At 70.1% G+C, this 13,958-nt stretch overlaps 1 protein-coding gene across 1 annotated transcript in view; it reads right to left on the bottom strand.

The window, feature by feature from the left end:
* Positions 1-13,958, bottom strand: part of SEZ6 (seizure related 6 homolog) — a 16,992-nt gene that overhangs the window by 2,731 nt on the left and 303 nt on the right. The window contains exons 2-16 of the mRNA XM_026055313.1: positions 4,886-5,326; positions 4,680-4,819; positions 3,784-3,976; positions 3,217-3,402; positions 2,961-3,129; positions 2,146-2,312; positions 1,876-2,070; positions 1,652-1,790; positions 1,375-1,571; positions 1,102-1,296; positions 829-1,020; positions 556-753; positions 441-479; positions 230-350; positions 50-155 (exon numbers count right to left, since the gene is read on the bottom strand). Of these exons, the coding sequence (XP_025911098.1) occupies positions 50-155; positions 230-350; positions 441-479; positions 556-753; positions 829-1,020; positions 1,102-1,296; positions 1,375-1,571; positions 1,652-1,790; positions 1,876-2,070; positions 2,146-2,312; positions 2,961-3,129; positions 3,217-3,402; positions 3,784-3,976; positions 4,680-4,819; positions 4,886-5,326 (2,678 nt within the window). The remainder of the gene's footprint in view (positions 1-49; positions 156-229; positions 351-440; positions 480-555; positions 754-828; positions 1,021-1,101; positions 1,297-1,374; positions 1,572-1,651; positions 1,791-1,875; positions 2,071-2,145; positions 2,313-2,960; positions 3,130-3,216; positions 3,403-3,783; positions 3,977-4,679; positions 4,820-4,885; positions 5,327-13,958) is intronic.

Raw genomic sequence — 13,958 nt, 5'->3', positions numbered from 1 at the left:
GCAGGGCCGGGCCCCGGCGGCGCACGGGGCGCCGGGGGCCGGCGCTTACTCCCGTCTCGTAGCTGGGGTTGTCAAACGCCGCCTCCACCGCGATGTGGTCGTAGGGGTGCGAGGCGGCGGCGAGCGGCAGCTGCAGCGCCGGTTTCCCCTGCAGCCTGCGGGCACGGAGGCGGCTGGGGCGGCGCGGGGCGTGCGCGCCCCCCCCCCCCGGGGCCGCCCCCGCGCTCACCTGGAGAAGCAGAGGAAAACGCCGCCGCCGAGCAGGGCCACCACCAGCACGGGCAGGAAGACGGCGACGGCGACGTTGGTGCCCTCCAGCGGCTTCCCCGCCGGCACCGCCTTGGCCACGGCTGCCGGGCAGAGAGGGGGCTCAGCGGGGGCGGCTGCACCCGGGGGGGGCCCCACTCCCGACGCCCCCTGCCCCGCTCCCGACGCCTTACCGTCCAGGTTGCGATTGCTGTAAAACTCATCGTAGGAGGCTGCGGAAGAGAGGGGCGAGGGTGAGAAGAGCGGGGTGACACATGGGGAGCAAGGGGGGGGGACAACACCGCTCACCCGCTTTGCAGATGGGCGGCGAGCCGCTCCAGCGCGACGGGTGCCCCGGCAGGCAGCGCAGGCTGCCCTCGCCCAGCAGCACGTGGCCGGCGGCGCAGGAGAAGCGCAGCGCGGTCCCCGCCGGGTACAGCCGCCGCTCGGGGCTCTGCAGGCTGTTGGCGGGCGCGCCGGGGTTGTGGCAGGGCTCGTACGCCTCCGCTGCGGGCAGGAACGGGAGCCGGCGTCAGGGCGCGCCACCGGCCGCCCTCCCCGGCCCGAGGGGTGGGGACTCACGGATGCACTTGGGGACGCGGTCGCTCCACTTGGGGCCCCCGGCGGCGCGGTCGTGGCAGGTGAGGAGCCCGGTGCCCGTCAGCACGTAGCCCTTGTCGCAGACGAACTGCACCGTGGCCCCCACCGGGAACTTGGCGCTGGAGACCACCCTGCGGCTGTGCTCCACGTCCCCGGGGTCCCTGCAGGACGTCACTGCGGGCAGGAGGCACGGCCGGTGACGCCAGCCCCGGGGACACCCCCTGCAAGGCGCAGGCACCGCGCTGGGGTGCTCACCGCGCTCGCATGCCGGCAGGTCACCGCTCCACGTCAGGTCCCAGTGGCACATGAGGACGTCGGTGCCGGTGAGCTCGAAGCCGGGGTAGCAGTGGTAGGTCACCACGGTGCCGTGGATGAGCTCGGGGTGTGAGGTTGTCTTCCAGCCATTGGGGATCTCAGGCAGCTCGGGGCACGTGTCGTTGCGGGGCACCTCTGCGGGCAGAGCGGGGTGAGCCGGGCACTGTGCTGGCCGGGGGGGGACTGTGCACCCACCACCACCACCGGCCTCACCGTAGAAGTGGATGACGAAGCCCTGCTGGTAGCCAAAGACGCCGGTGCCGGGGTCAGACTGGAACTGGATGGTGACGTCGGCCGTGGAGGCGTAGAGCTTGAAGTGGCCGCGGACGCCCGTGTACTGGCCCAGGATGCGCGCCGTGAGGTCGTCCCCATCGTAGAAGGTGAGCACGTCCCCCTTGCCCATGCGCAGCCTGCCGCAGAGCCGGCCGTGAGGCCAGGGCRCCCGGGGAGCCCCCGGCACGGCCCGTCCCCGGCGCCCCGGCACACTCACACCCGGACGTCCAGCATGACGCGCTTGTCCTCCTCCACGTGCAGCCCCCAGATGCAGTCCTGGCCCTTGCCGTACGCCTCCGGCCAGTTGGGCGACAGCACCACGCCGGCCGCGTCCGTGATCTCCCCGCTGCACACCGCTGCCGGGCACACGGCGGGCTCGGCACGGCCCCGGGGCAGCGCGCCCGCCCTGCTGCCCGCCCCGCCGCCCGCCCCGGCACCCACCGCGGCACGCCGGCTCCGTCTCGTTCCACTGCGGGTCGCTGGGATCGACGCACTCGATGATGGTGGAGCCCTGCTCCAGCGTGTAGCCGGGGTCGCAGCTGAACTCCACCGTGGTGCCCACGGGGTAGCGGGCRTTGCTGGCCGTGAAGTTCCCGTACTTGACGAAGGGCTCGTAGCAGTGGCCGTGCTCGAAGGCTGCRGGCAGAGGGGCAGAGGTCCGTGGGGGCTTGGGGAACCCCCCTGGGCTCCCCCCATCCCCCTGTTCCCTACCCTCGTAGCGCAGTGCCATGCCAGTGGAGGCCCCGCTGCTGTCGGTGGTGAGCTCCACGAAGAAGTGGCGCCCAGTGCTGAGCAGCCCCTCGATGGGCAGGTACTCCACCTCGTAGGAGTCGTACACCGGCGGTGCCTCCACATTGTTCCCGTTGCGGATGATGAGCCTGCCGAGKCACGGCAGGGTCAGGGTGCCAGCTGTAGCTGATGGCACCCAACCCCAGGGACAGCCAGTGGTGCCCACCCCTGGGCATGGATGATGGCACCCAACCTCAGACAGGGCTAATGGCACCCGTCCTTGGACAYGGTCAACAACACTATCCCTGGGCACAGATGATGGCACCCGTACTTGGACGTGGCCCAYGGCACTATCCCTGACCACAGCTGATGGCACYCRTTCCTGGAGATGGCCAATGGTGCCYRCTCCTAGGCATGGAAGATGGCACCCATCCTTCGACACGCTCAATGTCACTATCCCTGGGATTGGGTCATGGCACCAGTCCTTGTACATGGCCAACAGCACCAGTCCCTGGGCATTGACGATGGCACCCATCCTTGGACATGGTCAATGACACTATCCCCTGGTACGGATAATGGCACCCATCCTTGGACATGGCCAACAGCACCAGTCCCTGGGCATGGACGATGGCACCCATCCTTGGGCATGGCCAACAGTGCCCATCCCTGGCCATAGTTAAWGGTGCTCATCCTTGGGCAAGGCCAACGGTGCTCATCACTGGCCATGGGACAGGGCTGCCTCAAGATGTCCCCATGTCCCCCACCCCTGCCCTGTGCAGTGCCACCCAGGCCCAAACCTGTCATCATCCTCAGCCAGCGAGACCTTCTCGAAGTGGAGGTGCAGGCGGTGCCCGGCAGGCGCYTCCAGCAGCCAGTGGCACGTCAGGTTGTTGCTGTAGTTGCTGGGGAAGCCGGGGGAGACGATGCGCCCCACCGTGGCATTGCGRATCGCCCCGCCGCAGGCCGCTGCAGGAGAGGGGCCATGAGCAGGTGACAAGCCATGCCCCAAGGGTGCCGGGCTGGGGGAAGGTCCCGCCGCCCCCGGGGGCTCACCCACGCAGCGGGGCTCGCGGGCGCTCCAGAAGGGCCGGGTGGCGTTGCGACAGGAGAGGACGCGGGCGCCCTGGAGCTGGTAGCCGGCGGCGCAGCGGAAGCGGGCGTCCCCGCCGGGGTGCAGGCTGGTGACGGAGACGTCGCCGTCGGCGGGCCGCGCCGGGAAGGGGCAGCTCAGCAGGTAGGCTGGGGGCACGGCGGCGGCGGCGTCACGCACAGCACCGTGCCCGGCTCCCGTGCCGGCACCGGCACTGCTTCCCGCACCCGCCTCCCCCGGGAGCCCGCGGGCGCTGCACGGGTGCCGCGTGGCCGCTGGCCCCCTCCCCGGTGTCTGCGACACGGTGCCTCTCTTTGCCGCTAATTATGTTAAACGAGCCTGTAATTGCTCGCGCCAATTATCTCTCCATTAGCGCTCCTCGCCCGTTGGTGCCCGTTTAACCTGGCACCGGCACAGATTAGCTCCGCCGCGCTCCTCGTCAGCTAATTGCCGCGCTGCGGAGGGAGTGGGGGCACYGGTGGCGGGACGGGCACGGGCACGGGGACGGGTGCCGCGGCGCCGGCCCGTACCTTGGAAGTGGAAGCGGTAGGAGCCGGGCTGGGCGGGCTGGGGGCTCTGGAAGCGCAGGGTGACCAGGTTGGCGGGGCTGCGGATCACCTGGCCCCGCAGCAGGAAGGACTCGTTGGCCAGCACCGCGGGCTCCAGGCCCCCCGCGCTCTCCACCGTCAGCGTCTCCCCCTCCGCCAGGCTGATGTTCTGCACCTGCGCGGGGCGGCGAGGCGTCACGGCGGGCCGGGGACGCCAGGCCGGCACGGTGACCGGCGCTGGCCGAGCACCAGCACCCCGCAGCAGGGCTCTCTGCTCGGAGCAAGGTTTGTTCCGCCGTCGATAACGCGGCGAAGCTCATCCGCGCGGGGCAGCGGCTTTCAAACACGCTTAGCGTCGCCGTAAATCTCAGCGCAGCACTCGGGCTGCCAGGGCTGGCCGTGCCGGGGTGCCGCGGCACGCCTGGGCCCGCGCCGGCAGCCGCCTCCGCCAGCCGGGCGCGGGCAGCTGCCGCAGCTCGCTCCGGAGCAATTTCCTATTAATGATGTTAATTAAGCGGTGCCGCGCGGTGATGAATGGTGGCACTGGCGCGGTGATGAATGGTGGCACCGGCGAGTGCTTCCTCTGCGAGTGCCACTAATTGCGGCGTGGGGCCTGGCCGGGGGGGGGGACACGGAGGCTGATCACGGCGCCGGAGCCCGGTGCCAGAGCGGGTGCCGGCTGCTTTCGGCAATGCCCGCTGGCCCACGCGGGGTGCGCGGCCCGTCCCTGCCACCGCCGCGGGACGTCAGCTTTGCTGGCTCGTTCCGCACGGCGCCGCATCCGCCGGCGTTAATTATGCCTCTCTCCATTTAGCCCTTCGCTAATTAAATCCCCGATCGCTTTTTCTACGATGGGCGCCCCCGCGCCCCACGCTCACCTTGATCTCCACGCCGTAGCCGGGGTACACGGAGATGGTGTAGGTGCAGTCCAGGCCACCGGCGGGAGCGGGGCCGGGACCRGCCGGCTCCGGGGAGGCCAGCGAGCCCTCGGGACCCGCCAGGCTCTGGTTGCAGGGGGCTGGGGGCGGCGGGGACCCCGCGGCGCCCCGCGCCGGCGCCCCACGCTCACCCGCCCGCCCCGCGCCCGGCCCCTGCACGGTGGTGACGGTGGTGGTGGTGATGGTGGAGGTGGCGGTGGTCTCCTCGGCAGCGCCCCAGGGCGGCGGGGCGGCGGGCGGCCCCGGGGATGCTCCGGGCACGGTGGGCGTCACGGCAGCGCCCGGCTCCGAGGGGTCAGCGCCCGGCGCGGCCCCCCACGGCTCAGCCCACGGCCCCCCGTGGCCGGCGGCGAAGGCGGGGGGCTGGGGCGCCGGGGGGCTGGGGGCCGCCCGCGCCGGGGCGTCCTTGAGGAAGGCCTCGTGCAGCAGGTCCTCCAGCAGCGGGTGGTGGTTGAGCAGCTTGAGGGTGGGCGCCGTGCTCACGAAGCGCGCCTCGGCCTCCCGCTCGGCCGCCGTGGGCAGCGCCGTGGCCTCCCCCTCGGCCTCGGCGCTCGCCCCCGCCTGCGCCTCCAGCCCGTTGAAGCCTGCGGGGGGGGAGAGAGAGAGGCTGAGATGCCCCAGCCGATGCTGAGGACACGGCAGCGCTGGGAGCGCTGCTCCGCAACCCCCCCTCCACCGGCCGGGAAAGGGGGCCACCCATGCAACGAGTTTGCAAGAGCTCAGCCAGGTGTCGCTCCCTCCCCGCCAGCCCCAGCAATGCCGCTCGGCAGCAGCACGGGGGACCCCCCTCCCCGCCACGGCCTCCCCACGCATTAGCTCCTAAGCTATGCAAATAACCCGAACGCGGAGCCGTTTAAAGTATTTAGACTCGTCGAGAGAAGGATTTCATCAGCCCTAATGAGCCGCCGAGCGCTGCTCCCCGGCGGCTCCGGCGGCGCGTCCCGCGGGAGCCTGGCCGGCAGTGCCGTGCCACGGGGGACAGCGGCGGCGGCGAGGGGCAGCGCATGGCCGGAGTGGGGCCACGAGGCCGCGGGCGCGCACGGCACGGCGCACGGGCCGCCACGCGGCGCCGATGACACGATACTGCCAATTACCGGGTAATTATAGCGAGCCGCAGCCAGGGCAGGGCCCTTCGAAGATTAATTACTCTGTGACTGCCACTTTTAAGGGCCTATTAAGAGACATTAGCTCCGGAGAGCGGCGCGGGGGGTGGGGGGGCTGAGCGCTGCTCGACGCCAGTGGGCACCGTGGCCCGTCCGTCCCCGCCAGCCGCCCCGCTCGCCCGCAGCACAGCCCCCCGCGCCGGCGACGGGGCCCCAGCCCGGACAGCGCAGTCCCGCGGGGAGGCGGACGCCCCACCGCGCCGGCTCCCAAAGGCCAACTCACCTCCCCCCCYCAGCCCTGCTGGAATTATTTTTTAATAGGATCCATTTATTAGCACATAAAAGTTAATGAGTTTACACCGAAGGGCGCCAACATCTCTTTTAGGCTCTAACAGCAGATGAGCACTTCCAACCCAGCCTGGCTGCCCGTGCCACTTCCCGGGGTCCCGCCGGGGCTGCCGGGATGAGGCYGGACCTCCGTGCCCACCCTGGAGCAGGTCGTGTCCCTGGTGTCTGGCACCCTGTGCTGGGCAGGGGGATGCTCTGGGCACCGCGAGATGCTCCAGGCGCCGGAGGATGCTCCGGGCACTGTAAGATGCTCTGGGCACCGGGGGATGCTCCAGGTGTTGGCAGCTGGCACCCAGATGTTGCCACATGTGCCCCCCTTAGTGCCATAGGCATTAGCGCCTCCACCCCAGCACATCCCTGCGCTGCGACTAAGCAGCTTATCTCCAGCCACGGTGCCACATCCGCGGCCCGGCCAGGTCCCCAAGGTGACCCAGTGACGCCAGCGCCGGGCAGCACGGTGCTCCCACCAGCCCGGAGCGAACGCGGAGCCCCCAGGGGCTTGGGGACGGCAGAGACCTTTGCCAAGGAGCAGCTGGGTCCCTGCCGCGCACCCACCCGCGCCCCCGCCGGGCTCCTAATCCGGCACATCAGCCTTCCCGCGCGGGAGTCTATTAATGGTGGCTGTGAGCCGGCAAGATGCTGGAGACTAATCCGTCTGCGCCGGGCGGCCGGGCCCCCCCGGCGGAAATCAATCGCGGCTGGTGTCGCAAATAAATAAATAAGCGCGGACGCAGCCGCCCGGGAAGCGCCGGGTCRATACGGCCTGCAAATAAAGCAATAACGCGGCGCTCGGCAAAGCAGCCAGGACAGGGCAGCCCGCGCGGCAGCCCACGCTGCCACGGCCCCGGGGCCGCCGCGTGCCTCAGTTTCCCCCGCTGTCGGCATGAGCCGGGCCAGGGAGGGCGGCCGGGTCCCCCCGCGCAGTGCAGGGCTGCAGACTCGGAGGAGTTGAGATTTCTTTTCCAATTTAAAATCCAATCTGGCTTTGCCCCTGCCGGCTGGGGCCAGTGGCCATGATGAATGAGCTGTCAGGCGGYGGCACCGCGCGCTCGTCCCGCGGCTCTGCCCCGCTTCAGCCCCCCGCCCTGGGCACACGGACACCCCCGCGCCGCCCCGGGGACAGCCACRGCGCAGGGCACGGGGAGGCGCCGGAGGGGCGACGTGCCTGGCTGATGCCGGTTTTCCCATCACTTAACCCAGTGGCCTGGAGCGCAGGTGCCTCACGGGGATGGGGCCACCCCCCCCCCCAACCTCCTGGCTGCCTGGACAACCCTGCGGGCAAGAAGGGGCAGCAGCCTTGCCCAGGCCCCACGGGGACGAGTGGAGCAGGGCTGGGGGGGGTGCAGCAGGAGCAGGCACAGGGGTCAGTAGGGGCAGGTGGGTGCTGGCAAAGGGTGGGCAGACACAGGCAAGGACGAGTGGGTGCAGGCAGCGTCTGGGTGGATGGGTGCAGGCAGGGAAGCATGGGTGCACGCAGGGATGCATGGGTGCATGCAGGCAGTACGAGCGTGCAAGCAGGGGCAGATCAGTGGCTGCAGGCAGGGGATGTGAGGATGCAGGCAAGGATGGGTGGATGGGTGGGTGCAGGCAGGAGTAGGTGGAGGCAGTGGGTGGATGGATGGGTGCAGGCAGGGGTAGGTGGAGGCAGTAGGTGGGTGGATGGGTGCAGGCAGGGGTAGGTGGAGGCAGTAGGTGGGTGGATGGGTGCAGGCAGGGGTAGGTGGAGGCAGTAGGTGGGTGGAGGGGTGCAGACAGGGGTAGGTGGAAGCAGCAGGTGGGTGGATGCATGCAGGCAAGCTCGGGTGGATGGGTGCAGGCAGGAGCAGGTGGGTGGGTGCAGGCAGGGCTCTCCAGCCAGCTGCCGACCGCACTCCCCCCGTGGCCGCGCTCCCCTCGCCCTTCAGCCAATGCCACCGCTGAGCCGACAGCCCCTCGGCTCGCCGGCAGCCTGGGGCCGCTCCGTGCCAGCACCCGGCACGGCCGCAGCCAGCTGGGCACCCTGTCGGTGCCAGCACCCCCTGCCCGGGCAAGGGGGAGCCCTGCTGCCCCCGGCCCCTGCCACGTGCTGYGACCCCCCAGCGGGCCCCGAGGCCTGATCCATCCCCGTGCCAGCCGCGCACCCCCTTCGCCATAAGGCAAGAAGCGGCGCGGGGAGCGCCCCGGCGGGCGAGCGCAGCCGGCGCCGGCAGCCCGCGGAGGATGCCAGCTTTAATATTCATGGCGGCGCTCGCGGGGAAGCGTTTGACCTTGTATGTTTTGCGATTCTCCTTGAATTGAACAGTCATTTACCCACTGACACATGTCACATGTCGCCGCAATAGGTTCCCCGGAGCATCGAGGAGGAGCGGGCGGCCGGCGGGCAGGCGACGGCCGACATCTCCAACGCGCCGGCGGGAAACGGCCGCCGCAGAGCCGCAGCGGACCCCCCCCCGGTGGCAAGGGGCACGTGGCGCCGTCGCTGCCCCCAGCCTCGGCATGCTGCTGCCGCCACGCAGGCTGGGGGGCAGAGCTGGCCGCGGGGCACCCGGCCTTCCTCCCTTGGTTCAGGGCCGCCGCAGTCCCCAGGGGATGCTGGCAGCTCAGGGCCACGGGGAGGATTGTGCCCGCTGTCCCCACCGTCCCGGCCCCCCCCCAGCCCTCCCCCTCGCCAGCCACGGTCCTGACGCCCGCTGCCCATGTAATCCCGCTTCCCCAGCTCTCCCTGCGGAGCTAATGCATTTGTACAGCAATTTCCATGAGCAGCGGAGATGATAAATTGCATGTCTGCTGCTATTTCGGACCTGATAGCTACACCCCGCGCGCCGACGGAGCCAGCCAGCCTTGCAGCGGCGCTTTTCCCCCCGCGCCAACGGCGCTCAAAACAGCCCGTCCCCGAGGTGGGCGCTGCGGGGAGGGGCCCCGTGTGGACACCCCCCTGCTGGGGCAGCGCCCAGCCTCCTGCCACCCTGGGGTGCCCGCGGTGCACGGGGTGGGCGCTGCGGGGCCAGCTCTGCCCCGACGCTTCCCGGGGCCGCGCGCACCCAGCTCAGCCCCGCGGCTCGGTCCCCACCCCGCAGCAGCGCCCCATGGCCCAGCTCCCGCCCTGCCCCACGCTGCCTTCGCAGGGTGAGCCCGGGTGCTGTGGGGGCCAAACCAGCTCCGGGCTCCCACCCAGCATCGCTCCCCCCCCCCCCCAGGGCCACAGAGCACCCAGCCCCGCGGCAAACACCTCCTGGGCAGGGTGCTGCAGCGCGGCTGGGGCACCCCTGGGTGCTGCATGTGCACGGGGACACGCTGCCTGGGAGCGGGGCCGGAGGCACCCGGTGCTCCGTGGTCCGTGCCGGCACAAGGGCAGCTCCCCGGGGACGCCGTGGCGGGGCCGCGCACCCCGGCTCGGCCGGCAGCGGCAGCAGCGCTGCACCTGCCCTCCCAGCTCCCCTCCTCCCGCCGCCGGCGACAATAATTGAAATCCAGTCGCATTAAGCGTGCGAGACCTGCTTGTTCGGCTCCGTGTTCGGCTGCTCAGCCATGTCATCTTCCCCGCAGACGAAATTCCCTCCCGGCGGGCGGCCGGTACGGAGTAGCGCTGCCTGCTCGCGYGCAGCCGGCCTCCGGCGCCCACGGGCTGCCCCCAACGGCCTCTTTGCCCCCGCCAGGGCGCGAGCCCGAGCCCTGGGGGTGCCAGCCCCACGTCAGCAGTGCCGGCAGCGATTTCCACCCGCATCCTCGTCCCAGCAGGCGGAGAGGTTTGCCATGAGCCGGGGGTATCCCCCAGCCTGGAAGCCAGCAAAGCTGCCTCCAGAGGCACCGGCCCAAATTCAGCACGAGCAGCCCCTCGGCGGTGATCCCTGCGCCCTGTCCCAGCCAGCCGGGCCCCGTCACCGCTGCTCACCTGCGCTAATGGGGCGGCCATCGGGGTCGGTCTGGAGCCACCGCGGATTGCTGCTGCGGCTGCGTCTCCGTCCCTGGAGGGGATCGCGGCAGCCAGGGACCGCTGGGGCCCCCCTGCCTGGGACCACTCCGGAGGATCACCCAGCGTCGGCTAATCCGGCAGTTCAAACACCTCTCTCCATTTTCCCAGGGTCACAGCAGCGCTCTCGGGGCTTATTAATATTTGATCCCTTCAGCACAGCTCATTACTGCATTTAAATTATATATGTAATAACAGCCATTGGCATGGCGAGCATGCAGGCTGGCTCCCAACGCCTCTCCCGCAGGCTGGCAACCGCGAGCATCCCCTAATCCAGGCCGGCGGGGACCGCTGCCGCAGCCACAGCCATCCCGCCTGCCTGCCAGGCGGCCGGCACGGCGAGCGCTGCCAGGGCTCAGCCCGGCGGCTGGAGATGCCCCCCCGCGCCTCCAAAGGGTCCAGCGTTGCCCCTTCTCCTRCCGCAAGCATGATTTTGCGGGAACGGTGCCGGCGCAGACTCCGCAACATCGTCGGATCAGTGCCGCCGGGGCAGCTGTGCCCGGTGCGAAGGGGGCGAGCAACCCCCTCGCGGCATCGCCCCAGCAGCGCCGTGACGCCGCGGGCCGGAGCCAGCCGCGTGCGCGCGGGGAAGGCGAGGAGCTGCCCTGCACCGGCTGCGGCGCCTGCTCCCCTGCCCCGGCACCTTCTCAGCCCCGCGGGGGCTCGCTGCCACCTCCCGGCACAGCCCGAGGAGGAGGCTGCCGAGGGGCTGCTGCCTGCGAGCTCCCGTGCCGGCTGCCTGGTCCTGGAGAGAATCCATTACCTCCCTGGTTAGAGGCAGCTTTCAAAGGCAATCTTTCAATTGTGCGCATTTAAAGAATTGATTGGAGGCTAAATTATCCTCTCCTGCCGGATCCACCGGAGACACAGCTTCATCCACCTCCCCCGGCTGCGCTCGCACAGCCCCGAGCGGCTCTGCCCCGGCCCCCCGGCCCACGCAATGCTGCCGGGCCGGYGGGAGACGCGGGGCCCCAGCGAGCCCCATGCAGCACGGCGGGTCTGCCCACCTCGGGGACCCCGGCACTGCCCCGCGCCGGGCCCCGGCGCCAGCTGCCCTTGCTGCGCCCTTCGCAGCGCACACGCCGCCTCGCTCCCTGCCGTCGCTTTGCACCCTGGCGAGCGGCACCCTGCCGGCCCCCATCACAGTCCTGCTGCTTCGGTTCCGCCCGGTGGCTGCACGAAGCCCTGAGAGCCGGCAGCCCGGCGCGGCACCGCCTGCCAAATCCTTCCTCTCCGGCACTAATCTGCAGCCCGCAGGCCCGTCCTGTGGCAGAGAGTTTCCCAGGTGAACGCTGCACAGGCAGAGCCGCRGCTCGCCCAGCCATGCTCCCCTTCTCCGTGAGGCACCCCCTGGCCTCCCGCCTTCCAGCTTAAGAGCATTATCCAGATAATCCTGGCCTGGCAGCACAGCAGCATTTCAGCGATGAACTCCTCCGAGGCACGCAGAGGACGAACACGCACTCAGTTAATTACTGAAGCAGATGCTTGTTTCCTTCGGCAGCCCTGTCCCTGCACGCAGAGGCATGGCTGGCCCCACGCATGCCCCGGGATGGCACGGAGACCTGGCGCACCTCGGAGGAGCCTGGAACAGCACCGGTGCCCTCGGAGGCACCGCATCCCCCAAATGCATCATCCCACCAGGYGCCGTGCGCCACGCTGACGGTGGATGGAGCGACGCAGCCTCGTGTGGGCAGAGCCGGTGCATTGCCCGTGCAAGCGCCCAGCCAGCCCGGCCCCACAGGGATCAACGGTGCTTCCCTTGGCCCTGGGCTGCCAGTCGATCCCAGAGCCCCCGAATTATAAGGGGATCCCTCCAGTACAGCAAAGACACCCTGGACAGCCAGGCCTGACACAGCTTCAGAGAGGCAGGTGGGGGTGGTGCCGTGGGGCAGAGATGGATGGAGCTGTGCTCCAGCACCATGCCCCCTTGCTGCTTCAGCGCTGGGGGGCCCAGGCCCTGCTTTCTGCCCCAGCCAGAGCGAGCTCTCCCCGATGGTGTTTGCTAAGTGGGAGTGTTGTTTGGACCAGGCTCAGCTCCTCGCCCAGAGGCCCTGCAGATCCGGGGCATCAGTGCAGAAACCACCCCTCCTGGAGGGGGCAGCACATCCCACCTGCCCCAGCTGCCAGGGGCAGACCCCAGCAGCACCCAGCATGGTCCAGGGGGGGGGAAGGTGGCCAGAGCCATCCCTGGTGCTGTGATGGGCCTGTAGGTCACTGCGTAGGCAGGACACCCAGGGAGGGGTGGCAGGACACCGGCAGGATCAGACCCTACATTGCCACTGCCCAGGCAGGGATCCCCCACTCTCCCTGGGCTTGATGAGGGGTCTGATATCCCCCCCTGTCCCCCAGACCCATGTCACATCCCCTCCATATGCCAGCCTAAGGGCAGCACGTGCCTGCCCCTGACGCCAGGTCAAAGCCACCACAACATCAAGCACTGCAGCCCTGCATGGGAATCACAGACTGCTGGGAAGAAAGGGATCGTGCGCGTGGGCCCCAGGGGCAGCTCGGGGCCCAGCCCTGGCAGCRTGGCAGGGGCACAGAGCGGACGGTGCCCCACAGCTCCCAGGCCTGGGAAGAGCTCAGCCCCTCCCAGGGCATCCCTACCTCTAACACTCTGGGAAATGCACATGCAGAGTTTAATTAACTTTATTGATATTCAGAAATTAGGAGACTGACTAGAGGTAATTGCTCATTAGAAATCATTAAACTGACACAGCAAGCACCAACCTCCCTCCCTCCAGAGGAGCCTGCCCTGCCCAGGACACAGCASAGGCAGGGACCGGGGCACGCAGACCCCTGTCCAGCCCTGTTGCCCCCCAGCAGGGCAGGAGGTGGGGGTGCCCTGGCCTTGCCCCACTTGCCGCCCAGCAGAGGGTCCCCCACATATTCCCCCCACACATCCCCCCCAATAACAGGGCTCTGCCAGCAGCCCCCGCCAGCAGAGACAGGAATAGCAGTGGGCACGGGGCCACCACGTCCTTCCCTGCCTCAGCTCCGCAGCCAGATGGGGAGTTTATGTAACTCCCTGCACGGCTGCTCCCTGCAGCTCGGCTCTGAGCCGTGCAGGCAGCCTGCTTCGCCGCCAGCCCCGCTCCCCAGCCAGCCCCACTTCCCACCAGGGAGAGCAGGGCCGGCCCCACTGCCTGTTCCCTGCCCCACACACACCAGCTGCTGCCAGCAGCCTCCCAGCCCCGAGGGACTAGGACACCCAAGCCCAGGCGGGTCCTCACTCCCGYGCTGAGGGGCAGCTGAGACCCGAGGTGTCGAGGCTCCGGGACCATCCCCCAGGGCTGCCCAGGGGCAGGGACCGGGCAGGGGCTGCCCAGGCCCCACAGGCAGCAGGGCCAGCGTGCCGGGGGAGGCAGGCAGTGGCTGCTCTCCTTGAGAAGAGCCAACACCCTCCGCTGCCTGCATCTCCCCTACGCCCTCCTTGCAGCCAGAGGGGTCCCCCGACACCCAGAGCCTCCGAGCCCCACAGAGAGGGCCGGCGCCCAGGGACCCCGCACCCAGCCCGCCGCYGGGGCGAGGGGCTTGGGGCCGTGGGAGCCGGTCCCGCCGGGCGGTGCCGAGCCTTGCTCCGGGCACGGCGCAGCCCGCAGCGGGGCTGAGCCTGCCCCAGCTCCCGGCGCAGCGGTGCGTGGGCGGGTGCCCCCCCCTCCCCGCCCGGTAATACCGGCAAAGGGGCTGTCGCCGGAGCCTGCCGGAGGCGGCGTTGCACCAGCCCGGCTGCGAGCTGCTTTGCGCGCCCCCGGCGGCGGCGGGGCCGGGAGGGGTGTGTGTGGGGGGTAGGACCGGGGCAGGTGGTGGCGGCGCACG

The sequence above is a fragment of the Apteryx rowi genome, unplaced genomic scaffold (assembly GCF_003343035.1).
Source record: "Apteryx rowi isolate R43461 unplaced genomic scaffold, aptRow1 scaffold_99, whole genome shotgun sequence".
In the NCBI taxonomy this organism is placed as follows: domain Eukaryota; kingdom Metazoa; phylum Chordata; class Aves; order Apterygiformes; family Apterygidae; genus Apteryx; species Apteryx rowi.
The sequence above is the reverse complement of the archived record's forward strand: the minus strand, read 5'-3'. Positions and strand labels throughout refer to the sequence as shown.